This window comes from Leptosomus discolor, chromosome 5 (genome assembly GCF_034619465.1).
Source record: "Leptosomus discolor isolate bLepDis1 chromosome 5, bLepDis1.hap2, whole genome shotgun sequence".
In the NCBI taxonomy this organism is placed as follows: domain Eukaryota; kingdom Metazoa; phylum Chordata; class Aves; order Leptosomiformes; family Leptosomidae; genus Leptosomus; species Leptosomus discolor.
Genome location: NC_141395.1, coordinates 30,120,215 through 30,147,914, shown reverse-complemented (window position 1 = coordinate 30,147,914; position 27,700 = coordinate 30,120,215). Strand labels below are relative to the sequence as shown.

Sequence of the window (27,700 nt, the reverse complement as noted above, 5' to 3'; positions counted from 1 at the left end):
ACCAACGGTCTTCCGCGAGCCCCGGCTCCCAACGGACAATGTCCCACCAGCGCGTGAGGCGCAACGGCTCCCCGACCCCGGCCACCTCTCTGGGTGGGGGAGGCGCGGCAGCGGCGGGCGGCGGAGCGGGAGCGAGCAGCCGCCTCCAGCCCATGCGGGCCACGGTGCCCTTCCAGCTCAAGCAGCAGCAGCAGCAGCAGCAACATGGCAGCCCCACGAGGAGCGGCGGCGCGAGCGCCCCGGGCGGGGGTCTCCCACGCGCGGCGCCAGCCTCGCGCAGCATCAGCCCCACGCGCGCGGCCCCCACCGGCGGCGGCGGGCGCGGCGGCCCCGCCATGGCCACGCAGACGGCGGGGGGAGGGGGAAGCAGCGCCGCCGCCTCAGCGGCCGCCGCCGCCTCTTCGCGGGGCAGCCCCACGCGTGCTGGCGGGGCGCGAGGGAGCCCACCGCGGCCCTACCACCTACCGCCACCTCCTCCACCGCCGCCGGGCTGCGGGCCCTCGCCTTGCTCTTCTCCGGTGCCTCCGCTGCCGGAGGGCAGCGCTACAGCGACGGGCAGGGTCCGCCACCGGCGGCACTCGCCGGAGCAAGGCAGGAGCTCCCCGGAGAGGAAGAGCCCCAGCTCCCCCGGCTGCAAAGGTGAGCGCTCCTGCCAGCTGCCCCCGCCGTGCACCTGCTGCCCGCCCGGCTGGTGCTGGCGGGCTGCGCGGGCGGCCGTTACCTGAGGGGAGCGGGGGGGTGCGCGGCCACGCCGTTACTGGCGGGGCGGGGGGCAGCACGACAGCCGTCGCCGGGGGCGGCGGGGCCCAGCAGCGAAGGGCACTTCCCGGGCGGCTGGGCGAGGCGGCTCGCCGCGGCCGAGTGTCAGCCAGCGCTTTGCGGGGTGGGAGGGCTGGGGCCGGCGGTGCCCTCCGCCCGGTGGTGTGCTCCCGAGCGCGCCCTGCTCCCGGGGCAGAGGTGGGGACAGGGGCTGCGCCCAGGCGTGTGCCCTTCTGATCCCTCTCTGCCTGGCGGCAGCACTTGTGGAGCGCGTATGTGGGGAAGGGCTTGTTGCTTTTGTTGCTGCTCTGTTGCTTCCTGGCTTTTAGAAGAGGGACAGAGAAAGCCAAGCGTGCCAGCTGGGGAGTTGTAGCCCCTCCTGTAGCACTTCTGCAAGCACTGCCGAAGGTTTCCGGACGAGAGAGAGCCAGTGGTTCAGGAGATGTGCTTAAGAGACTTCGGCACAAGCTTAAGTTGCTTGTAGCGTTTGGGGGCTGTTGTGAAGCCTTCACATCTTCTCCACTCGCTGTGCATCTCGTGCCAGGTGGTATGTGTCTTTGATCCAAACAGCGTCCACAAGCTTCTGATGAGAAAACTGGCTAGTGCTGTACGCGTTGCTCATAGATGTGGGAAAAAAGTATTCAGTATCCCTCTTGGTAGTTACTTTCAACATGAACCCTGCAGAAGGATATGTGAACTTGAGAGTGATGACAAGGTTGCGCTACAGCAAAGATAGAAAATAGTTTGGGAACGACATACATTTTGCAGCAAACTGCTTTTAATGTTTTTGAATAATTAAAACACACTTAGAGGAAATGCTGAAATTTAAGCAATATGTGGCATCTGGTTGAGGATAATAAAGGTTTACATATGTAAGTTCTTCTTAGGATAAAAGTTTACTCAAAAATGCATGAATGGGGCTTTGTGTTAATGTCCTCAAATCTGGAAAAAAAAAATGAGTTTTGAGATATTGAAGCTTATGGCTACTCTTTCATGAAGTTACATGTGGTAATTTCCACAATAATATGCAGAAGTTATCTGCAGAAATCTAGGACCAACATGATTCCCTTTAACATTTCTCCTAATGTTGCTCCCAGCTTCTAAAATAATGATTATAACTACCGTGTTGGGCTTTTTCTTTTTTATTTCCTATCCTGGGGCTTGAGGAATGATGCTGCCAAATTAGACAGTCAGAACCAAGTGGTTCAGTACTTAAGCTAATGTCTGTGTGACTTAATTTTTCTTTTTTTTTAAATTTTTATTCAGACATATCCCTTCAAGATTACCATGTGCCTGCTTGTGTGCAGTGTAAGAGAGCAGTGCCACAAAGGTGTTTAGGTTCTGAATTAGATTTTCCACTTTCCAGATAAGAGTAATGTGGGTTTTAAAATTATATTTGAGGCTTTGGATTGAGTAAAAATTGATTGATTTTTTGATTTTTGTATGTATTCTTCATTTGAGATTCTTGTTAATCAGTAATCTGAAAGACTTTATACACATCACAAAATCCTATCTTCTTCCTGTGAACTTTATAGAAACTTTTGCCCAAGATGCAGTCTCCTGCCCTAGAGAATGAGGAATCGGATGGCTAGCCTTGAGATCCAGCTTCAAAAGCTGTAAAGACATGCATCCGACCACTTAGGGTGGAAAAATTGCACCATCTAGAAGCCTGCTGAAACTGTGCTAACTTTTTTACTGGATCTAAGAATTAGCATGTACAAAGAAACAGGTCATTTGATCACTCTACTGTGTTAAAATAACTCCACTAGCTTTTTACAAGATGTGTGAAAACAGAAGCAGTGTCCATTTGATTGCTTCCACATGTTTAAATTTCTGAGCAGTATTTGTATTGACCCAAAATGCGAATTAAAGCTATTTAATATTGCTTAACATTTGTGTTGTGTAGTGCAGTGCTTGATAGAGACTGAGTTAACTTAAATTTTTTCTTCATCTAGATGAGAAACTTAATGGTAGCTGAGAACATGGAATTACAACTGTATTTTTGTTAATGAGGCTACGATTGTGGAGCCATGCAGGCCACTTCAGGGTATCAGTCAGAATCTACTGCAGAATAACTTGGGTTTTCCTGTTTCATGTTTTCCGTTGATGATGCCTTTTGTTCATTCCTACAGCAGCCATGTTTTTTAGATTAAAATGAACCTTGAGGTTAGACAAAAGGTAGTTTCTTCTGAACTTTGATACTGGTTCTGTAAATGGTATACTTTAGACTCAACTTCATGTATTTCAGATTTTCTTTTCTGGGAAGGAGTTGAGTAGTTTTGAACACAGTTTTCATCAACCTACTTAACACTTGAGAACCTCAACTTGTGAATTTACAAATGTGACTTAATACCTTCTTTTTGAGGTTTTTTTGGGTGTGGGTTTTTTGTTTGCTTTACTTGTTTTCTGAACTGAATTACAACTAAATGTCGGAAATCAACTAAATTTTCTGTTGATGATGGGATAATTACCAACCGAAGATTCCATGACACAATTTCTAAATTTCTGTGCTTTTCTTTCCACTTCCCTCGTAAATATGACCAAGAGCCTAGATCTTCCTGTTACCCGGTTTTGATCTTTTGATTTCCCTCCCTGCAGTCTCTAGCACTTATTTCAGACTTCAGCTTCTACTTGCATGTTAATGTGCTCTGTCCTTCCCATCATTGGTGTGGCCTCATTTCTACACTGTGAGGTCTGCCCTGTAATCTCCAGTTTTGGTTCAGTTTTCACATATGCCTCTACCTGTCTGCAAAACACGCCTGTTAGAGGATGTTGTTTTGACTTACTAGTGGACTTCTGCAAAATGAGATAGAGAACTGTGTATGCTCCACCTTTATTGTTATTTTTATCTTGGTTTATCTGCTGGGTAAAGATCAAATGTGATCTTGTTATTTGTGTTCTTATATAAAACACATTTTCTCAGAAGAGTTCAACTCCAAAAATGTTATAATGCACCAGGTCGTGTAAACAAGAAGGTCGAAACCAGAGCCGTAGAAGTTGTTTGCTTCTTTCAGGTGCCTTGAGATTGTGAGAGATCTCTCTCCTGGATGCTGAACTTTCTGGGATATTACAGTTGACTGTATTGGACATTAAACCTCACTCTAAAACTTAAGGAGAAAAATTGGTTAGTTTTGTTTGGAACTGTATTGGCCTTTAATTGTTTAGAATGGTACATGGAAGAGTAATACTAAAGCTTACTTGCGTGAAAGGAAATGGTGAAAATTGGTATAACAATATATCGGAAAGTCTGAAAGAGTTCTGAACACCTCCTTGGGGTAGGGAGAAGGAGTGAAACTCCATTACACTCTTAAATTTCACTCTAGAATTTATTTATTTTAAGAATTTGGTGAGTAGCACAATAATAGCTGCAGACCTGTCAACATTAATGACCAAGGTTTTGCAGTAGTTATACTACTGTAGGTTAAGAGGGTACAGAAGGCTTTGTGTACCGTTACGTGCCTGCTTTGCTTACCTAAGCTGTTTAACAAATGGTAGGTGTAAAGAAAGTGAATTCATTTTTGCAGCGTTACACTTTTAGGTTTCTTGTGGCCAACACTTCAGGGGAGTTTATTTGGATTATAAATGTTTTCATTCACTAGAATTAAGTAACTTGAACATCTTGCACTTTCTGAGGTTTGGTTTTGTAAAACAACATCAATTTAGTCATTCTCCTAATGAGAGATCATTTTGAATTACTAGAAGCAGAAGTGCAAGTAGTTCTTCTTAAATTTATGTGACGATAATAGCCAAGATTGTCTTCCAAAGGGAGTATACACAGTTGTGCTATTCTTAATACTGTCCAGGCCAGTTGAATACTTTCAATGAAACATAAAAAAGTAGGTGAAGCTCCTGAGATCAGTTGTGTTCGTATGAGGTTTTGGGAAAAGACAGCTGTGCATGGGAGAGATCCCATGAATGTCCTGTCTGAGGAAAAGACTGACCAAAACAGAATGAAAAGGTCATCTCTCTGCCTAGATGCTAGAGAAGCTAGTTGGGTCTCGCTCCTTCTCACTTTTTTGGATATCCTATCTGTATAAAAAGCTTCAATTAGAATTCTGTCAGGGAATTTGGTGAGGTTAATGGTGTCCTGTGCTTTTACCAGTGTCTCTTGCTGTGGCTTGCTGGTTTTGTTTTGCTTTCTCATGGTGTCTGTTAGATGTTTCTTTGGAGTTTTTATTTTCCTTTCTCAAAACTTTAATTTCAGCTATGTGGAAAGGTATCAACAGGGCTGTAAGGTCAAGTTACACTTCAGCAGTAATCTTCATTTTGCAGTTCTAACAGCAGATGAATTTCCAGGGTGTTTTGTCTCTTGGGACTTTATTATGTGCAAGGCCCTCATTTTTTTCTATTCCTTTCTTTTATATATAGCAGTTTTCTCATGTGAGATATCCAATTCAAAGGTATGTGTTCTCACACTGTAATTACATTTTTCAGTTATAGTGATAGTTGTAGGACTTGTACGTTAAGACCCCACTGAGTCAGTGCTCTCTTTCCTACCTTTCAGTTAGTTATTGGTAAGCTTCTATATTTGTTCAATTTTGCTCTTCAGTCACATTGTGAGACTGCCTTAGCTTACATTGCCTTTGGAGGTCCCTGACTTCACAATTGCAACAGATGTGTGATACCAGTTTACCTGTAGCAGCTTCAGTCAGTCAGTTGTATTGCAGTGACTTGTGAAGATATAGTAACTTGCTTGTTATTTTCCCACATTATGGGCTTTGTTGAATTGTACTGTGTATGTTCAGTTTATGTTTTGTTCTGTAATTTTGCTTTGTTTGGAGCCAGATTGCAGAAAGACTGTGTTTCTAAATAGATTTAGAGTAGCGGTGAATGGATAGGAGGGGTGATGTTTATCACAAATACTGGTTTAAAGAGATAATCAGGCCAATTAAAACAGATCTAATATTTAAGAAGCGTCTATTTGATGAAACAGCTCCATTGTTTTTCATCAGCCACAGCTGTTATAACTGTTATCTCTATGGAGGCAGATCTCTTGTTATGTAGGTCACATCAAGGAAAAATAGCAGCTGAACACTTGCGTCAAGTATTGTAGAGGAAAGTGCAATGAAAACATTGTATATGTTCCTATTGAAATGTTTTGAAACAGCAAGAGGAATTGTGTAGTAGACTGGCAATTTGTATTAAGACATGTTGTGGAGGTGGAAAAGTAAGTAAAAAATGTATCCAAACATCCTTGCCCAGTCTAAATAAATGCAATTTGGAAACAGAATTCCTTGAAGGAATTTTTAAATCAGAGGAAAAGAGAGTATTTGTAGGCTTTGTGCCTTGAAATGAGCAGCTTCCCTTGAACTTAAATAATAAACAGGCACTTCAGTTTTCATTCTCTCTGTTTGCCCAGCAAAATATTCTTTCCACTCTTTTTGTGGGGGAGGGGAGAGGGTAATAACTGCTGCCTCAGTTTTGAAGCTGTCTGCTGCAGTGGCTTTGCAGATGATCTAACTGACTACATACACTTCCTGATTTTTAGGGTTTTTTTTCACATCCTTTCTGTTTCCCCTTGGTAAAAAGAGAGAAGCTTCTTGAAGAGGAAGAACAATAATTCAGAAGAAAAATAGGGAGAGTATGGCAGCTATTTCTGAGACAAATAACATGTTTGATATAACTTTGGAAGCAAGTGTAGTTTTTAAGGGACGATACATTGCATTAGCATGCCACATTCTCCTCTATTAAGTGGTACTGACAAAAGGAATAATTTTGAAATCTTCTGATACAAACAGACCCTTCAGTGTGCTGTAGAGTGATAGTAGTCAGAGAATTTCTTTGATACAGGGGTCTTAAGTGCATGATAACTCCAAAATTGGGCTTTGCTGCTATTCCCTGAGAGCCATGAGCTCAGTAGTAAGGTCTTACCGTTGTTGGTACAAGTAGAAATAATAAACCAGATGAGGTTTCTGGACTGCTTTATGTGAATGTGGCTGATTATAATGCTAATAATGATTCCCATATACTTGAATTGAAATATTTTCCGCACTTTTAAGGTGTACATTTCTAATGCGAGATTTGCATGAGGATATTTAGTATAGAATGTCACCAAACTCATATTTGAAAGACTGGTGTTCTGTGAGACAAAAATGATGTCCACACCACTGAAATTTATACCTAACAGGTTTGTTTATCTTTAGTAGATTGAAACAGCTTAGAAATTGAATTCTGAACTTCTGATGGCAGTGTTTTTATTTTCTGGTTAGCTAGCAGTCAAACACTAATCAGGCACAACTACTTTTGCCCATAAATAAGTTTATGTGGAATACCAATTGCTATGTTGCACTTCTAGTGCAGAATTCATCCTAAGGCAGTCAGGAAGGACGTATAACTTGATTTTTTCCAGTGCGCTTGTAAAGCTTCTATCTGATCTCTGCATCTTGTTTGCTGTGTTCTAGCCATTTGTTTCAGGCCGTGCAGGTAAGATTAATACATGTTCTCTCAGGTATGATTCTGTGGGGAGCAGATTAATTGATAGTAAGCTTAGATCATTGTGATCTCTGGTTTTGCATTTTACATATAGAATAGCTAGTAACAGATAATGTGTGTGAGCATATATGTATGTCTAAACTCTGGGTCTTTCCTGATTGTTGGTCTCTTTAAGAAACCTCAGTTACTATTTTGAGGAACCTTTCTTCACAGTGTTTACAGTAATTAGCTTGCAGCTTAGTCTTTTGCTGCCACTTTAAGATTTCATTGACAGATAGAATAGATGAAATTTTTGTTTTTAACCATATTCTTTCTTCTCATGTTACTTCCCGTGCTTGTTATATTTAACCTTTTTTGGTAAGGGTTCCTGTTAGTATCTAAATTTTTCTGAAAAGTGGTAATAGTATAAACACTAAAAATGAGGTGTTGGAGGAGGTGTAGTGTCGGACAAATATGAGTGTAGTTACCAAGTAGTGTGTAAGGGGAGGAGATGTCTTGATTATCTTATAAAATATAAATCATTACCTTACCAAAGTTGATTTCTGGAGCTAAGGGTTAGACATAACTCTTTATGAATCTGCCATATATCGTATACTGGGTGGTTAATAAAGCATGTCAGTTTAGTGTCTCTCGAATTAAAGTAGGTGAAGGGTAAAGGGTTAGTGAGATGAACTCTAAACTTGGCATTACATTGAAAAAGTTCAGCACAGATTTTGTTTGTTAGGCTTTACATATGAGGAAACTTAGAAATTTTTATTTCTTCCAAACCTTCATCATTTAAGAATCAAATGATTGTTGCACCTTTGAGAGAATAAATTGTGGTCTGTGAGTACCGATGCAACATTTGTGACATAAGGATGTTTTTAAGGAAACCATAAACCCACTTTTCATTGCTTATTAAAACTGAATAGAGCCTGAAAACGCATATAAAAGTATCTTGTTGTATACTTAATGACATAGCAAATTGAAACTACTATGATTTTTTGTAGGCAATTAAAATAATTGATCTCTCTGTCTTGCTTTCTTTCTAATCAAGTGTTCTTATTCTAGCTGACAAGTCAAGACCACCTTCATCAAGCCCTTCCAGTATTATTCGTCGGACTTCCTCACTGGATACGCTTGCTGCTCCATACCTTGCTGGACAGTGGCCTCGTGATAATCACGGACAAGCTGCTCCATGTATGAGAGACAAAGCCACACAGGTAGGACAGATTTTTGTCTTCAGAGTATTTAAATATGAAGACAGGATTTTTAAATGTGAAGACAGGATTTAAATGTAAGAAGCACTTCCCTTGAAAACATTGCAAGTTCCTATTCACTTTTGAATTGCAGGAATCCTGCCTTTGCTGTTAGTATGTGAATTATTTGCATTCTTCTCTAAGAAAAAGCTGTGAACTGTAATATCTGTTAAGAGTTCCACTTTCTTTTTGCCTCAGAAACACTAGTGTATTCCACATCTGTGTTGTTATTGTTCTTACAGTGTGCAGGACACTAGATTGCACTCGTTGTGTGTCTGTCTGCCTTAAAACTGAATAAACCAAGCTTGTATAGTGTCTGTATAAAAGTTATTGTAGCTTTTGGTATGATAGGCTCTTCATCCTCCAATTGTAAAAGGCCTTTAATGTTCACCTGGGATCTACACACTGAGTATAGAATTATATACACTGAAGAGCTGCCTCCCTAAACCGTGAATGATGTTCAGATTTAGCTCAACTGGAAAGTATTAAAAAAGTACATGATTTGCCAATAAACTTGAACAACTTGACAAAATTTCGCAAGCTTTTATTGGCTCAGTCCTATGCCACCTGTAAAGACAGAACCAATAAACAATTGAATGAAACTGGTGTTATAATAGTTAGACACTTATGATGACAGTTGTTTCATCATTCCCCTTAAAGGGAGCTGTTGTTAAGTGGTATCCTACTGTATGCAGAAGTGATTCAAGATGGATTTTTTCATGAAGTGTGCCAGTGTTTCATGTCTCCTTCTGTGGATGTGGTCTGGCTGTGGATTTCTTGAACTTGTAGAGCAAAAGAAAGAGCCAAACATATCAGATTTTAAATCGCTGTTCCTAGAGCATGGTTTCAGCAACAGGTTTCCACCAATTCCAAAGAACATAAGCAAAATGTGGTTGGAATAGAAACTTGACAGCATGTGGGACATACTGAGCCTGCCTTAGGTTTGGTAGCAATAACAAAAATGCGGCCTCGTAGGTTTCAGTGTGCTGTCTACTCAAATGTATATGATGTCGAGCAGGTGATGTCTGCAGTGTTGGTTTTTACTGTATGGCCTTCTCAAGATCCACAACATTTTGCAGAAAGGACCACAATTCAAAGAGCAGATCAGTAGAAAAGTAAGATGTTTGTAGGGGAATATGCCTGTGTGGCCAAGGTGGAAATAGAAACTGGTGAAGAAAGAAGAGCTGAGGAACAAGTTTTGTGTGCAGGAAAATGATTCGGAAAAATAGTTAGAAGATGGGGTGAAAAAAGTAGGCAGATCACAGTAAGAGGAGGATGAAAAAGGCAGGCATATGATATATGAGGAATTGCTGTTTATGTTTAGCTATTAAAAGACATTGGTAAAGGGCATAACTAAACCAGTGTGGGTGCCTTAGCTATTTATTTTCATGTTTGCTTTCTTAGGATAATACTTTTTTAAAAATAATTGTATTGCTGTCCTACTGACAAAGTATTTGCTATATTCAGTTGATCTATTTCAGCTTAGTTTTGGTTTATCTGAGTCATGGTTGGGCTTTTATAATCTGTGTATTTTCCAGCTAGATTAGCTGTCATCCTTTTTGGCTCCCGTTTTTCTTTTGTCTTTTTCTTTCAATTCTGACACATCTAGCTGCTATGGTAGTGGGGCTTTCATATATAAGGGGAAGCATATTTGCACAGATTAATGGGAAGACTGAAAATGGCAGTGGATTTTTCTGCAGAATGAGTATATTTAGTGGTGATTGATGTTAGTATACTGCTGAGGGAAATAAAATGATCTATTTGCACTTCCTAATTAAAAAATTATCAAGCCGGTAGAAAACTTTGGGATACAGACATACATCTGTATGTCCAAAGCTGAGGTTGATATGACACTGAGACATCATTGCTTTCAGTCTTTCTGGTGTGCTTGAGACCAACAATTTGAGCTAGGGACAAGTTTAAAATGTGATTTACAATAGCTGGTTTCCCAAGATAGTATAGGCTGTCCATTTGTATTGTTTAGCGTTTCTGCAGATGTGGTGTTTGGATGAAGTTTCACTTGCAAGGTATTCTAACTCCAGTGTGTAATTTCATATTTCACAAAGTCTGATGTGAAATGGCTGTGTTCAGATTTCAAAAGTTTAGGAAACAGGAATCGAATATATTAAGATATAAAAGATTTTCAGGTTGAGTAAGCAGGGTATCTTGATTCTGCAGGTTTATAGCATAGGGAGTAGAGTTGTTCAGGAAGCAGACTGGGAAGAGACAGCAATTAGTGACACACTTTGGCTTGCAGGCCTTTATAGAGGTGCCCATAGGTCAGAGCTGAGGACTGTGTAAGAGAGGCCAGGTCATGCAGAGACTATCTGTGTATTAGACTCTTGCTTCCACTAATTATTGTGAAGAAACCTGTCTATAAAGCCAAACTGAATTATGTACAGGCAGAGTGTTTTGTCGGATGATGATTAAGTGTATTATTGAATGTGTGAGGGTCTGGCTAGACTTCATACATGCAAGTACGTTTTAAGTGCTACTAAAGCAGGTGTTTGTAAGCTTGTATCTTTTTCCCTTTGAATCAAACCTGTTTGGCTTTGCCTGTGTTAGTTTGAAATACAGCTATGTCAAAATATAGGTTAAAATGGGACAATTGCTTTATATTTTTTAAATTTTTAAAGAATAATTAATTTCAACTGCAAAGTTCTTGCCTCTTAAGACTTTTTTTTACCCTTAAGTGTTCTAGTATCTGTGATAAATTTAGCCTTAAACTCATTTGTCTGTAAGTCTAGAAAGGCAGAAGGATACTGTGAATGAATGGTAACAACTAACAAGCAAGCAGCAGTACTTTAAGAACCTGGAGAAATAGAAATCCCTCTTTGTCTAATGGTTATCAGGTCTGTGTTTCTTGAAAATAAGTATTAGAAACAAAACACAGGGAGTTAAGTAGGAGGAGACTTGCTAAAGTAATATTACATTTCTGTCTTGATGTAAAGGTTTCCTGTAATTTAATGTCTTATACCTACTCTTGCTCTAAAAAGATTTCTAACTATTTGTTTTGAGGGTAAACATCAAAGCAACCTTTAATCCTTTAAAATGAATCAGATATTAATTTATGAAGTGAGTCTTGAATCTGAAGTCAAAGCCTTGAATACCAATTAACTGTGGAGACTGATTAGAGTGTTAATTATGTTCCTGTAGGCAAGTGTGATGGTTGTACTGAGTTGGGGAGTTAGGATTAGTGGCTAAAACTTACTGTTCCAGGAGCTAGAGGAGAAGATGAGACTCCAGACTGATGTTTGTGAATTGACTAGACAAAGATTGGTACTTGGGAATGGGGGTTATCAATTATTCTATTTTATGAAGACAAGCGAGTGCTTTTCTGGAAAAATAGATTCTAATGGATTCTAATTTTGCTATGAAATAGGGATTTCAAAGCAGCTGTGCTAACTTTATTATTCAGATTCGTCCTAGTTAGTTTTTTATTTGGACTGATGAAGATTAAAAGCTACTGATAGCAGAGGTTTCATTTACATGAAACATATCTGTAACTGAAGCCAATGGGAGTCACAACCTCTGTATTTGAAGTTACACTTCCATTTTCCCTGCAAAATGGGGATTAATGCCACATCATTGAAGACTTTGTGGGTTTCTGTGTTCTGAGTACAGATGGGGTAAGTTCAGCTTGTGGCTTGCAAGCTGTTAGTTTCAAATGTAAGAACTGTTACACACTGTAGATGTGAAGGCTTTGAGGCAATCAAAGATGCTGTCTGCAAGAGAAAGTGAGATACTAATGACTCGTAAGGGTGGGTTAGCTAGATATGTGCTAAGAACTGCACTGTGGCAACAGTGAATTTAAAGGAATTTTCTGTCTCTTTCAATGTGTGAGTTGCTTCCAGAAATCCTTCCCCTTGCTTCATTAGGTGTATTTCTTGTAGCTACATGGAGATTCCTGATAGATGTTGCTATCCCTCTTCTTAGAGCCTTTACAGTTCATTGCTTTTGAAGGCCATTCTGGGGATGGTTAGGTGGGAATACAAACTGTTCATAAAGCATGCAGTATTATCCCAGGCTTGCCTGTTCATTTTGTTACCTTTAATAAATACAATTTGTCTTAATGATACTTTGAATTTCTCAGAACTTTTTCAACACAGTATGTTTGCAATTTTCTTTACTAAATGTTAATTACTTCGTTGGTTTAGTGAAACTAGCTTAGTATTATCTGTGTTGCTTTCTGCTTGGCCTGAGACAACTATGAGCTGGAAGCCCTTTGAAACATTAATACGTTAATTCCCTGCTTTGCAATAGCTCTAGTGGTGCTTGTGTGTCTTGCCTTTCTTTTTGTCATTATTCTGAGCAAGGATGTGATTTTGAAGCTGTACTGTGCAGGCTTTCACTATGTTTACGCCAAGCTACCCTTGCTAATGTGTCAGAAAAAACAAGGTCAGCATCTATGCAGGAAATAACATATATTATCTCCCCCAAATTCAGCACTGTCATACTGGTTCTTCAGAGCTCTATAGCAGCTTGTGGTATATCTGGCTGTTAATACTACCTTATGCTCATAATTTGGAAGGGAAACTAGCGCATTCCTGTATTAGGTTAGGTCTGAGAGTTGGGTTTTTTTTTATTGTTTGGTTGGTTTTTTTCCAATTATGTAGTTTCACTCCGCTTTTTCATACTTGTCAGAAAGACTTCTAGTCAGTGACTGCTTTTCATTCACAGTTCTGAATCTAGCAAATCTTAACACTGTTCTCTCTTCTAATTTGTCACAAAATATTCTGCCAGAAATTGGAAATTACCTTTTTTTAATTAATCTTGTAATCTTGCTGCAGACAGAAAGTGCCTGGGCTGAAGAATATTTAGACAAGAAGAGAAGTTCACACAAACGTTCAGCATCATGGGGCAGTAATGATCAACTCAAGGAGGTCAGACATGCTGTTATTTGAGATACCTTTGAATTAAGTTTTTTACTGGTATGCACTGTTACTGTGAGTTTTCAGGAAGGCATGAATATTGTACTGCTTTGTTTTATTATAAAGATTGTGGGCTTGGTAAAAAATAAGAATTAGGTGTTCACTTGATATTGATTTCATATAATAATGCAGGACTATTAAAATTTCTAATCTGAATGTGTGGGAAAAAGCGTCAAATGCAGGTGATGTTCTTCATCAAAGGGGGAAATACAGCAGTCACCAAACTACTTTCAAACTTTATATATTTCAAGTTCATTCATTAAACCTCCAGAGGTGTCTTCTGGACTTCAGCTGAACTGGTAGCTAACATGTTAGGTTTGCAAGAACTTGAGTCTAGTTTAGTACTGGCAATAATTATGAACATTGTGGTAGTAAAGAGTTTTAACTAAGTAATGGAATAAATTGATGAAACTATGGGTGTACCTGAATATATCTGGTGAAATCTAATTTGAATTTTTTCCTTTATTAGATTGCAAAATTACGTCAGCAATTGCAGAGAAGCAAACACAGCAGTAGGCATCATCGGGATAAAGAAAGACAGTCTCCTTTTCATGGTAACCATGCAGCCATTAACCACAATCAGGTAAAGCTGTGCGCTTTTTGGACATATTGGATAGCTAATACTATTTTTAACTCCTTTCAAGGTTGTGATTTGTCTTAAAGGGAATTGAGGAATACCACTTACTGCTAAATGTGTTGTAGCTATAGGTGAATTCTATGAAATTGATCTGTTTCCGTTGACTTCCTTGAGTGTATGGGGATCCAGATCTTCTTGTTACTTGGCTGGATTGGCTTTGAACTCCAGCTTTCAAAGAATTTCAGATAGTTAGAGCCTTCCTTAAGGCAAGACTCCTAAAGTGCATTCTGTGTCACAAAAAGATGACAGATAAATTTAATCTAAACCCATAGGTTATCTCTTTCATTAGGCATTGCTGTAACAATTATAAATTTGCATGTAGAATATGGCATGGAGCAAACTGGTGGTAAAATGATAATCTCAAAATTGTAGGTTTTGCTGATCACATTTTGTGTCTCAACAATAGCACTTGTCTAATCCAATGATGAACTCATTTAGTGAGCTTAACTGACAAAAGGCTATTCAATGGGATTTTTATGTGATCTGTTAAAAGCGTTTGTACTCTTGATGGCTTCATTCAGCCTTTGTAAGTTTGATTTTGGTGTGTTTTTTTTTTTTTCCTGTCATTTATCATGCCTTGAGACTTTAAGCAGTAGTCACTTAAAAAATTGTGATGGTTAGGCCACCACACATTCTATGTGCAGTTTTATCTCAAGACTGTTAATGAGGCCAGATTCACAGAGGAGTAGAGGAGTAATCTTTTTAGCTCAATTGATAGCAGGTGGAAAAAAATTACAGGCTTTTAGACACACAGATCCTTTTTCAAGTCTGTTTTGCTTAGTAACTTTAAGAAAACCAATAGGAAAGTTTGGTCATTTTTTCAGAAGAATATTTTTTTGTTCCCCCTACTGATGTCTCATGAATGTGTATTTATGATATACATGCAATTTTTTTTAAGTTACAAAAAGAACAAATCCCTCACAATTGCCTTGCAAGTCAGTGTAGTTGAAAGAAACTGTGGAACTGTCAGCGTGGTGAACTGAGAAAGTGATTCTCTGCAAATCTAATTATATTCCAAATTACTCCATCGTTCTGGAAGTAATTTAGGCCAGGGAGGGAAGCTGTTCTGACGTCACCATGTGTCATGCTCTACAGGTACTAACCCATGCTGATAAAGGATGAAATAAAAAAATAGAAGGGAGAATCATACATCCAGTCCTGAGCAGCCAGGTTCTTCTGTAGATAGAAGTCAGATGTCTGAGTGAATATGTTCTACTTCAAGACTGGAAATTGAGAAGTAGAACAGTGTTTTGAATTTCTCCTTCACTGTTCTTCATAACTCCTACTTTGTATAAAAATTAGTAGCATCTTTTGTCTTGGACCTGAACTTATCCCTGCTGTAGTTCATTTAATTAGGAGTCATGAATTTTTGGACATAGGTGCCTCTTGAATTCAGTTTATTATTAGTTGGACTTCTGTGCTACTGGAAGTATTGTATTTAAGATTTTTCTTTAGAATTAAATTTTTTGACATAACAATTTAGGAATTACTTCTTCAAACTCTTTGAATCTCAAACCAGAAACTGTTTCTTCCTCCTCTTCTGTGTAGCAGAACAGTTTGAATTTGAAATAGACTGTGTAGTACAAATTCCTACATTTTGATCTGCTTTACTAAAGTACAGGTGCAGTGTAGCATGCTGCTAATCTTAGTGACTGCTGTAGCTCAAGTCGGAACAGTCCAAAATGACAAAAGAATACAGACAAATAACTGACCTAATCTCTTCTAGGGGCTTTTGAGAAAGTTTTGGCAAGACACATTTGAGGGGAAAAAAAAAAAGCAGCAGGTCAAAATACTAGATGCAGGTATTTTATCCAAATTTGTAGGACTTGTTCGAAGATTTGTTCTGTACTTGTGGGCAATTGAAGCATTTCAAGAAGCAAAATATACTGAAGAACTTTTGGTGTAGGCCCTTCAGTGCGCTAGAGAATTACACGCAGTCTTAACAGGTGTGGCTTGGTATTCTACAAACCTGTAGGTTTCTGAATGCTAAGCTATTGTCACTTCAACATAGATAATCTTAGTAGGTTTTGATTTTGAAAATGAACAGTGATGCTACTACTCTGAAAAATACCGCCCCAAATGTGTATATAATTTTTTGCATTATAATTACTTTATTATTATGCATATGAATTTTTGCTGCTTGTATGGAGATCTTTTGCATTCTGCCAAATTTTAGAGTACGTGAATAAAATATTGCACAACAGATAATTAGCTTTTGGGCTTGTGAAACAGACTATAAAATACAAACTGAGCCAAAGCATCTTTTCCAGCATTGTGTTACAAAACAAACCATTGTTTTTCTCGGTAAATTTTGTGCCCGCTATGTTGGGCTACTTTTGAAGGGGGGAAGTTACAGAAGGCTTCAAAAAGAGTAAGTGAAGGATTTAGATTAATGGCATTTAGAGGCTGCTTTCTAAGTCAGAGTGAAAATCTGTGACTGTAGGCATCAAGGGCAAAGTTCCTAGGCTTTCTCATTCCTTTCCAGGGGGCTGCTACACTAGAATTTCTGGCAGCAGCTCCGTTCCTTCAGGATTTGTGGGAAGGACTGTGTGGAAACACTTGCAGTTAGAGACTAGAATATTTAGAAATTTTTTTTGCATTCCCAACTTGAAGGAGACTTGCAGTTGTTGACTCTAGAGGGTCATACAAAGATTTCTGAGCTCAAGGAGTTGATTCCTGACAAGGCCGTGGAAATGTGTTAGGAAATTGCCTCAGTAGTCCCTTCACAGAGACCAGGTAAACTCTGTTTAACATTTTGGAAATGACTTGCTCTTCCAGTTAAAACAAAAAGAAGCAATTCCAGTGGATTTATTTCCTTTTTTCTTCCCTACAAGTAAACACTTCGGCTTTGCCACAGTTCTTGAGTTTTACCAGAATTTTTACAGTGATTCTTAGCACCTAAGCCTCCAACTGATTGTTTGGTTGTGCTTCTCTCTTCTGTGATTTTCATTTGGAGAAAGAAATCCACACAACCTCTGCAGAATAAACATGTTAGCTATTCCTGCCCCTCTGCTCAGAATCAGGAGATAGTTGGTGAGGAACTTGATCAAGTCCTTGCTGCTGACTACATTTTTTTTTTTTTGGAGCAATTAAATGATTTTGGTTTTGTTTTGTTTTTTTTTTTCATGAGCCAGAAATGTTCCATTCTGCCTGTCTTTACAGGAAGAGGGGTTTGTAGAAAGGTCATAGCCTCCTCAGGTGATTTCAGGAGGCTTCTGAGAACATTGGATTTTGAATTAATTACATGGTAGTAAATCTATAAATAGCAGTCAGACCAATGGGATCTTCCTTTATTCTCAGTGTTGATGTAATGGAGAAACTGGAATTGAGGCCAGAGCTGAAGCCAGATGGAAGAATAAATGGATTAGGTCTTTAAAAATATTTTTTTTTCCTCAGTGCACTTGACTGATGTTATGCTGCTACTTGACACTATGAACCATCAAGCCCCCTCCTTTCACTTTCGTGGGAAGCTTGTGTCCTTAATGTCTTACCAATCAATTGATGCTAAGCAACCACTAATATTGAGACCAACTGCATGCAGTTTGCAGTCGTGTTTTTTTATTTTTTTAATAACTTACCACCTTACATAGGTAGAACATTTCATTTTGAGTGGAATTACCATGATGCATTCAATCTTGAGATGGTTTGATGTTAATATCTGAAAACATCAAAAGACCTTGGATTCTATGTAAAGTTCTGTCTTGTGTTGAAAAATTGAAAGAGCTTAGAGCATTTTTCTAAAATACCTGTGAATGATTTAATTTGTCATCACCCGTATTTCATATCTCATGAGTTTATGCCACACCTCTAAGTTTCAGGACTCTTAACTGTCCTGCGCCAGAACTCCCTGACAGTATGTTACTATGTGAGTGCTGTAATTACTATCCTGTGTTTGGTACCTTGTTTCATTTTTTGCATTCCCAAATATGCAGGCAGGTGGCCAAAGGTTGGTAGCCTGTTCCTGTATGTTGGGGCCAGCTCCGTGCAGACCTCTGTGAAGGCAGTATTTCTAATATAAAGTTTCTTGTTTTGAGGCTGGTTGTTCCACCCCTGTAACCGTACCTCCTTCCCTTTCCAGCCTCTGGCACTCTGGATTAACAAGTCATCCTCAGTCATGTACAGAATATTATTTCTCTTGAGAAAATAATACTTTCTTGGAAGTGAAACATACTATATTGAACCATAGTGAACTCTGTTGGAGTAACTTGTGCTTTGCTACTTTAAGCTCTTCAAATAGTACTATGATTCTAAGAATTTCTGTGGTAGGTATTTAAAAGATAGAGAATTCCCACATTTTGCTAATGGCTGCTGAAATCTTAGACAAGTGTACTTGCATTCTGCTTTCTACCTTGTAGGAAGCTCAGTTTGTGCTAAGGATGTGTATATTTAATAACTGGGTGCATAAACAGTCTTTATTAGTGCCTAAATGTGTGCTGATGTACCTGTATTATGACTGCATATTGACCTGTATTAGTTTACTGGATTGTTGATCCAAGGCCTTCTTTGGAATGGAAGTAGAAGGGTTACTTCGTCAGACTTTTCTGTGCTCTTCTCTAGTGGTTTCTGTTTTCTCTTTTTCATCTTCAGGCAAGACTTCAAGTCTTTCCAAGTTTGGCCATTATGTCAACAAAAACTAAGCATTCTCATAAACAGTCACAAGCATTTTTTGAACAGAAGCTTTTGTAGTCCTTGTGCAAGTTTCTTGTTTTAATAGCTATCCTAATGTTTCAGTAAAGCAAAACCAATATAATATGTAAGTTTTGCCACCTTAGAGATTTGTGATTCTGAGAATAAGTCTGCATTATGATCTGCACTTAGAATTCTTTTGTTTGCATTAATTTTTCTAAGGTAGCTTTTCTGCCAGACGACTTTTGTGTGTTTTTTGAGAATTCGCATGCAAAGTTGCAGTGCTTTGGTCTCTGTCTTTGCACGGTCTTGTTACTTAGAGGAAAAATAAAAAAACACAAACCAACTGATTTGAAGACCAGGTGAGAATGCTACTGTCCTTCAATCAGTAGAGGAGATGATTGAGAAATCACAGCACACTAGGCGATAAGAGTCCAGGAGTTTTACCCAGGAATTCTACTGTGACTTTAAGTGTCATGCAGTTCTTTGAGTTGAACTAAATGTTTGCAGGAAGCATTCCGTTGTTAGTAGTGCCCTGCATAATCACCAAGAGTCTATGTTGAAGTTTAGGGCAGAATCTTCTCATGTTCTGATTGCGTGATTTTTTAACAGGGGGAGGGTGTTAATGGAGGGGATGGGAAATCTTGAGAAGTTGTGGCATACCAAAAGGATCTTTGGAAATCTTCGCTAACAAGTTTTCTGAGAATGGAGTTTTCATAAATACTTTGAAACACTGGAGTTTTAAAATGATGTCTTCATTATGAAGCAGCTATGTATTAACATTTGGGTTTGGGATTTTATTCTTTCTGTGGAAGTCTTCCTGAATTGTTTTGTCAACCTTTTATTCTGGCTTAATAGAATTACCATGTTGGTTTTCGTTTCCGACATAGTGCAGTCTTACCAATTGTGGAATAAATTTCCTTCTGCATGTGTCATGTTACTGTAGGTGACAGCAGACTTCTATCAAAACACAATTTTAATGAAAATGCAAGTGGTAAATCCTCCCAGTGAAGGAAGTGAAATTGTGGTACAGCTCACTTCAGAAGGAATGTGAATATATTTTAAAGGCTGCAAAATTACTTACATTTAAATATTTACTGTTAAACTTTCACTTGTAAAGCAACATGGAGCTGGAGGCAGGGAAGTTTTATCAAGGGAAAAGTTACAAAAAGTTTTTAAAGTTTTTTAAAAGTTTTTTTATCAAGGAAAGTTTTGAGACTAGATTATTGAAAACTTTTCCTACTAGAAATTAGATTTGAAACAAGATTTGGGATGTCTGTGTCTTCATTTAAGGTATTCAGTTGAACACAGTTGCTGTGGTTTCATGTAAGTCCTTGATATTGAGGTGTAGATGTGTTCTGTTCAAAGGTTCACTTTTGAGTAGAAATTGTTAACTGTGTCTTATAAGTAAGGCTACATTGCTTTCTCACTGTCTCTGGTTCTTCAGGCTCCCATCCCAAAGAGTGCTCTTGTTCCTGTGATACCTATTACCAAATCAACAGGATCACGATTCCGAAACAGTGTAGAAGGACTGAATCAGGAGATTGAGATAATAATTAAGGAGACGGGAGACAAAGAGGAGCAGCTTGTTGTATGTATCTGCCATCGTGATTGCTTTCTATAATTATTTTGGTTTTGTTTTGAGTCATATGCTTTATTTTGCACAGTATTTGAATTACATTTGTCTGGAATTAATTTTGTTTTCTTTAATAAATGTAGTTTAAAAGTCTCTTGGAAAGCAAAAAGAAGGAAAGAGTTAAAGCTTGAATCTGAACCTTTTTTTCTGATTACTGTGATGTAATTAGTTTTCCAATAAAATAAGAACTCTCAGTACAACTGAGGAGAAAAAGGTCTGTTTTGAGAGTTTTTGTAGTAACTTTTTCTCTTTGTCCATGCTGAACTGTCCCCATCCCAGTTGAAGCATGACTTGCCCATTTTTAACTTTCATTTTAGTTTTAGATATTTTTAGAGGTAAATTTAGTAATAAATTATCAGAAATAGAGGCCACAGAGATGGTTAACGGACTGGAATAACTTTCATAGGAGGAGAGGCTGAGAGAGCTGGGACTGTTCAGCCTTGAGAAGAGAAAGCTCAAAAGCTCGGGGGAGATCTTATCAATGTGTATAAATATCTGATACACAGGAGTGAAGAGGAGGGAGCCAGTAGTGCCCAATAACAGGGCAAGGGGCAGTGGGCATAACCTATGAAAACATTAAATTCATTCTGAATGTAAGAAAAACACCTTACCCTCTGCCCTCCCAAAATGTGTGAGGGTGCTCAAAACTGGAGGGAGTTGCTCAGAGAGGTTGTAGAATCACTGTCTGTGGAGATAATCAAAACTTGACTGGACACAGTCCTGGACAGACTGCTCTAGCTGACTCTGCTTGAGCAGGGGTGCTGGACTAGATTATTTCAGAGGTCTTTTCCAACCTCAACATTTCTGTGATTCTGTGAGATCTTGAAAACTGTTGTCCTTAGTTTCTGAACTCGACTTATTTTATTTTCTGTTGGAGTCTTGCATAATGAATAAAATTTTCTACTTAGTTTTATGAAAGCCGGAAAACCCCTCGGCATTACTGGTTTTCAAGAAATTGCTAACCAGACAAGAGCAGCTATCTGATACTTTTTTTTTTAACAGCCTCAAGATATTCCAGATGGGCACCGTGCACCACCTCCGTTGGTTCAGCGTAGTAGTAGTACTCGCAGCATTGATACCCAAACACCTGGTGGAGCAGACAGGGGTAGTAACAACAGCAGCCGTTCCCAGTCAGTATCTCCAACCTCATTTCTTACCATCTCTAACGAAGGCAGTGAAGAAAGTCCGTGTTCTACAGATGATCTTGCAGATTCCAGAGATAAAGGTAACTTTAAAAGTTCAACAACGCTAAACTTTAACTCATTGCTATGTGCATGAGCTCATAGTAAAAGGGAAGGATTGTTTCCCGCGTCCATGGAGAAATGGTAGAACTTTTTTTCTTTGTAAGTGATCTGTTTTTTCCAAATCGCTTCAAATACTGTGCGTGGACACATGCCTAGTTCTCTGTAATGGAAGCTGGATAGATGTGACTGAGGAATGTGCTTCCCAAGCAAGTTTTTGGTTTTAAATAATAGATTAATCGAGTACTTTAGCCAGGTTGGAAGGGCAAGAGTGTACAGCAACAGGTGGAACAGCAAAGTAGGCTAGTCCTGTTGCTTCTATTGGATATTAGTATGATCTTGGACAAAGTGGGCAACCTTGCAGCATTTCATACATGCACCCATAAAAATGTAACTGTTTGGGGTTTTTTAATTATTATTTTTTATCAGAAGTCTTCTGAGATATACTAGGAGAATTTTATAATTCCACATAAACCTGTTCTTTTTTTTGAGGAATATGGCTTCTACCCATTTCTTTTGGCTAGATGGTGACTGCACAGGACTGTTTGCAATTACAAGCTGAAAGTGTCCAGGAATGAACAGAGATTGCAGAGGAGCCTGAAAATGATATAAGGAGAAATAGAAAGGAGGAAAGGGATTGAGATGATAAAGCTTATTTGCAAATGAAGACTTGGAGGCAAATTAAAATGTTTCTTAATTTTATAACATTGATAATGAAGTGGGTTTCAATTTGGCAGACATTTAAAGATAGTTCTTGGGGTTTTTTTTATAATGTGACACATTTAAGTAATGAGATACTCTGTTCCTGCAGAGAATGGGAATAATTCTCCCTTGCCAAAATACGCTACCTCACCAAAACCCAACAACAGCTACATGTTCAAGCGTGAACCTCCAGAGGGCTGTGAAAAGGTGAAAGTCTTTGAGGAAAGCTTGTAAGTTGATCTTTACTACTTAAGAAATAATATTCATGAGAGTTACCCATTGGTTTATGGATTTTGTGTCAGATCAAAATTATTAGTCCAGCTGCTAAAACCATGCTAACAGCCTGATCTCTTGTTTTGTGTGACTGTGTACTGGTACATATGTATGTATTTTATTGCTGGAATTTTGTGTTAAAACCTTGAGAGACTTTATTTTTTTAAAAAACAGCATAACTTGAGAGGACTCTCTCTTAGCTGGCAGATAGTGGGGGAGGAACTCAAATAATCAGGTACAGAGAATGTAATAAGAAGCTGTAATGCAGATGCATCAGCTGATATATGTCACAGCTTGACAGGCACATCCAGTACAGTAGACTCTGAAGACCATATTCTTTTCAGCTACATTTGTGTAGTTGTGAAACTTTTACTGACAGAGGAGTGAATTTGACACTGAGTATTTGATGCTTTGGTTATTCTGAAAAAGCCGAATTTTGTAATTTGGGAATATTCTGCGGGTTTTATGTTTTATTATTATTTTCAGTGGAGTTTTTATGTCACTTGGCTGCAAGAGTCTTAACCTATAGTTAAAAATTTCATTTCATCACACAAGGAATATAATTTGGTTATAATTCTCTTATGACTATATTATCTCAACAATGCTGTCTAGTATAAGTGGTAATTAAAAAAATTATGTCTGTCTTTGTGTGTCTTGCATCTCTAATCTCTGCAAATGGATTTCGAGAGGTCTTTACGGCCTCTCCATAGCAATGTGGAAACGATTACAGTAACTTCAGTTACCTGTCTTTATTTTAGAGTGTGTAAGCTATGTTGCCAACAGATTAGGTAGTCTTCATTTACTTCAAGAACTTATTCTATTGTGGTTTGACTTGCATTTGGATTTCTTTTTGGATATCCTTGCTGCATAGCTGTAGGACTGTTCTGTAGAGTGAAACAGGCTTCTACAGAAGTTTTCACCTAGCTGTGGCAGTTCTTAGACACTGCAGTCTCATGCAAAAATCTTCCTCACATCTGGTACTTGCATTCCACAAGTTCAACCTTTGTTTAACGTAATTTCTATTTGAAGTTTACAGGATCTTCATTTGGGAAAAAAATAGAAATGGGGCTGAATTTTCTGGGCACTTGGAGAATCAGCTATCATTGAAATGTACCCTATTTCATGAACAGAATTACTTTAGAATTACTTTTCAGAGTAGAGTATCTCTTAAAAGAGTGTACTGAAAGATTTGCATGTTTGGCTTAGTAGCGTGAAGACAGAAGTGCATATGGCTGTCTTACGAACACATGGAAGAGAGGGGGATGTTACAAGCTAAAGAACACTGCTAGCCACAAGAAAAAATGAGTATAAATTTCTGATGGTTATTTTCCGATAGAGAAGAGAGGCTTTGGAACAGATTCCCATAGTTTTGTCTTAAAGCAGAGTTAAGACTAGTTTAGTGGATTTACATTGCAGGGTTAGAGATAGACCAAGAAAGCATTCCTGTGCTATCCACAGTTTTCCCGTTCAGCTCTGCCTTTCATAAAGTTTGTCTCTGAGTTACTTGAATTATATGCTGAGATGGCAAAACTGCAAGTCAGGGTCTAAATGTGTGTTCCACACTTCTTTCCCAGGGTATAGGTACTTGATCATGAATGCTACTTTGGGAATACTACATTATACTCTCTGCATTGAGTTTTAAAGTAAGATGGGCTCATATCTTACAGAGATTCAGGCCACACTCAGGTGAACATGAAAAGGAGGCAAAAGTTTGGAAAAGGGAATCCACCTATGATCATGAACAGCTCTAAGACAGGCAATATTAGGAAGATTGCTATGCCAGCTTTCTTTCACAAGGTTTGCTGTATAAAGGGGGGGGGGGGGGGGGGCAGGATTTGTTAGGTTGTGAAAGTTTCTGGAGGACATGATTGAGAATACTTTCTGATATGTTAGCTGGCCCAATTCATGGACAGGGTTTGTGATCTGCAACATGAAGTTAGCGTCTTCCTTGGGTTTGGAGACAGCCTACCCTAAGAATATGCTATTTATCTCATAGTATATGTAAACAAGCAGTGTAACCATCTTGCCATTTGCTGTGTGGTGCGAGTGTCATTAAGGCATTATTGAGTACCTGAAATACTTCAAGTTTAAACCTTAACTAGTCTTGGGTGATGTGTTAAGCAATACATGCCTGCCACTGACAGAATTTGATTGTTCAATGTAATTTTAAAACTATCATGTGTATTTTATTTCTAGGCCAAAGCCATTGCATGAAATTCCAGCCTTCTACTGCCCTGACAAGAACAAAGTGAATTTCATTCCTAAAAGTGGCTCTGCTTTCTGTCTTGTCAGCATCCTCAAGCCACTTCTTCCCACGCAGGATCTCACACTTAAGGGCACTACACACAGCCTAACTGTCTCCTCTGGCATGACGCCCAGTTTGTTACAGCCCATTGCTATGGCCTCCTTGTCTACAAACACAGATCAAGACAGAATCTCTCGTGGAACAAGTACAGTAATACCGCAGACCTCTATACTCCAGCAATCAGGACATATTGAGGAAGCTGAAGGATAGATTTAGATTGTCTTGACATTTTTCTGGGCAACTACTGGGAAAAAATTTGAACCAGTTGACTGGACCTTTCTGGTCACACTATTTGCATTGTTCTAACAATTTATGGCACTGTCATAATTGAACTGTTCGTATAATTGACAGTTTGGCAGCACATTGAGAAGTTCAGGAGGATGCAGCAGCTGATACTCTGTTGCGCTTTCTGCTTATGAAGACTCTGGTTCTGTTTCTCTCCTGATTTTTTTAAACACTGGTGAAAACAAAGACTGTCATAATCCTTTGCCATTTAAAGGATCAGTTGTTGTCATGCTGATCCTTTGACTTTTTTTCCCATTAAAACAATCTCAAGACCAACCAGCTGATCCCATTTACCATTGTAATCTGCAGAGGGAGGGGCAGTCAGATGGTTTTGCAAGATGTCTTTTGTATGAAAATGTGTATTTTGTAACAAAAATTTGCCTTTTCTGATGTGTAGCAGATGGTGTTTAGAAGATACTTTTCTGGTGATGATCTCGCCCCCATTTGTGTTGATGTGTTTTGGGTTTGTTTTATTTTTTTTTGGTAGGGAAGGTTCTTTTTTACTTGGCTGTTTTACAGCTGCTAGGACCAAAGGATTGCTGAAGTTTTTCAGCAGTCTCAAATCATGTGACCTTGCTGAACAGCCTCAGCCCTAAACAAAATAAGACAAGTTAATACGTGTGAAACTTAAAACAGAAGATTATCCAAAAAACATTGTCAGTATATAGCGTATGTTTTTTTTATATCAGAAGTTTGTGCTTCAGGTAAGTCACATTCCTAAACTCCTTCCTTTGCAGAATTCCCACCAGTGTTGGTTTATTGGCTGGAAAATTGCATTTTAAAGTACTTGCCCCAGTATTGTTCTATTTGTCCATAGGATTTTTGTGCAGGGGTGGGGAAAAAAACGTGTTATCCTCTTACTCTGTACTCTTTCTTCCAGAAAATACTGCCTCTTACAGGCTTGCTTGGCTACTTATGGAGTTAGCCTGAATCGTTAATCACTTGGCATAAATTTGCCCTGGCGTGACTCATCACTGTATTATAGACCTGGCCATATAATACTGAAATACCTGTGCATGATTTCCTCCCTTTTGTCATAGTGGTGTTTTGTGTGTCCGTTGAAGGTGATGGTTTGTCAGGCATGGTATCTGTTACACACAACTTTACAGCAGCAGATAAATTTTTCCCTTTTTGACTAGCAGCTTAGGCTGGCATGTAAAACAGAAAATTTTTTGATACCTGGTCTGTCCTGATAATGCAGCAGTTTATGGTCCTTTGAAATTATAATAAAAGGTGAAAATTGGAGGGGAAAGGCGATTGCAAACAGAAACTGTTCAGGAACTTTGAGGTTTCTCATGTGTTCCTGGAGTGCATTACTTGGGTTTGAGTAAATACAATATAGATATGCAAAAAACCTGCAATGACCTGAATACCAGTGTTGTATCAGCTTATAAAACAAGTTGACCTTGTATCTCTTTTACAGAATTAGATTCAGTAATTTAAAAGTAAGTGTCATTGTGGATAGTCTCTGGGTCTGAATATCATTGGTCTGTTACACATGAGCAGTTCTCACAGGCTTACATATACATACCTGCCATGGATCAGTTGTATACTAAGGTCCCCTCATAACTGCATCTATTTAAAGTTGATTCTGCAAATATAACAATTTTGTTCAGTGCTTAATTTGCTAAATTTGGTTGCAAACATTTCGCTTGGGAGAAAAAAAAAGTCCATACTTGTGCAGCTAATAGTTGTAGTTTTGATGCACGTTTACTGCAATATAAACAATTATGTATTATAGCAACGTACTTTACTCAGCAAGTAAGTGTAAATCACACTAGCATGCACAAGTCCTGTGTTCTTAGTATAATGACCCCCTTTTTAAAACATTGTGCAAAAATTCAGCAAATGAAAAATGTACTGGGAAGTATTAAAATACTAGACCTGTTAAATTAGCAAACAAGAAGAATTTGGTTTACTGTTTTTCTTCCCATTAAAATGGATGGATTGTGCAGGTGGGACTAAAGAACTGTTTTAAAATAATAGCTGTGATTTACACTGAAGAAGTTGTTGAGGGACAGAGTTTTAAAATAAGCAGCTTTGTGCATCAAATTTGTTCAATTTGGCCAGTTGATAATTCTTGTGTAGATTTTGTGGATATTAATTAGTTTCTTCTGAAATAATTACAGTGCAATTTGAAGTCTAAAATTTAATGCTTTACATAGGTTTGTTTAAACCTGGTGTGACTGGATTCATGGAGGATCAGATCATTCAGGTGAAGGAAGTGCTTGGAAGTCTGTTTTCTGTTTCTGTAACAGTAGCATGTAAAGAGCTTCTCCATCAATGCCAAACTGCCTAGTGCTTTATCAGGAGATCTTAACTGAATGGTTAAGAACCAAAGGGCTAAAGTTAACAAATAGCCTTTATTACAGCCTTGAGACTTAAGTGACTTCACCAAAACTGCATTCTGATGTTTGTTTTCATCACACAGTGACTCTGAAATAGCAGTGGGCTTTCTTACCCTAGGTCTTTCTTTTGCACCTGTTGTTGTAGTAGTACTTGAGCATCTCTTTGGTAGTTTACATTGTATGTTATTGGACAATATACTGTACAAATTAGTGAGCTGCTCTGATAAAAACCAAATGTAAATGTGTAGGTTTTTGCTTTTTATAGAAACAAACTGCATTCAGGATAA

At 38.7% G+C, this 27,700-nt stretch overlaps 1 protein-coding gene across 1 annotated transcript; it reads left to right on the top strand.

The window, feature by feature from the left end:
* The first annotated feature begins 38 nt into the window (after positions 1–38).
* FAM117B (family with sequence similarity 117 member B) lies at positions 39–24,990 on the top strand. Its single transcript, XM_086465729.1, has 8 exons — positions 39–639; positions 8,242–8,393; positions 13,220–13,312; positions 13,830–13,943; positions 20,071–20,214; positions 21,262–21,484; positions 22,312–22,432; positions 24,672–24,990. Exons 1-8 carry the CDS (start codon positions 39–41, stop codon positions 24,988–24,990), a joined length of 1,767 nt encoding a protein of 588 aa, XP_086321855.1.
* The last annotated feature ends 2,710 nt before the right edge of the window (positions 24,991–27,700 follow it).

What these genes read in the sequence shown, in the direction of transcription:
- FAM117B (XM_086465729.1), top strand. Translation starts at nt 39, where the DNA reads ATGTCCCACCAGCGCGTGAGGCGCAACGGCTCCCCGACCCCGGCCACC. An exon ending in CAGCTCCCCCGGCTGCAAAG is followed by an intron (nt 640 to 8,241) that starts GTGAGCGCTCCT and finishes TTCTTATTCTAG; the next exon opens with CTGACAAGTCAAGACCACCT. An exon ending in CAGCCATTAACCACAATCAG is followed by an intron (nt 13,944 to 20,070) that starts GTAAAGCTGTGC and finishes CTGGTTCTTCAG; the next exon opens with GCTCCCATCCCAAAGAGTGC.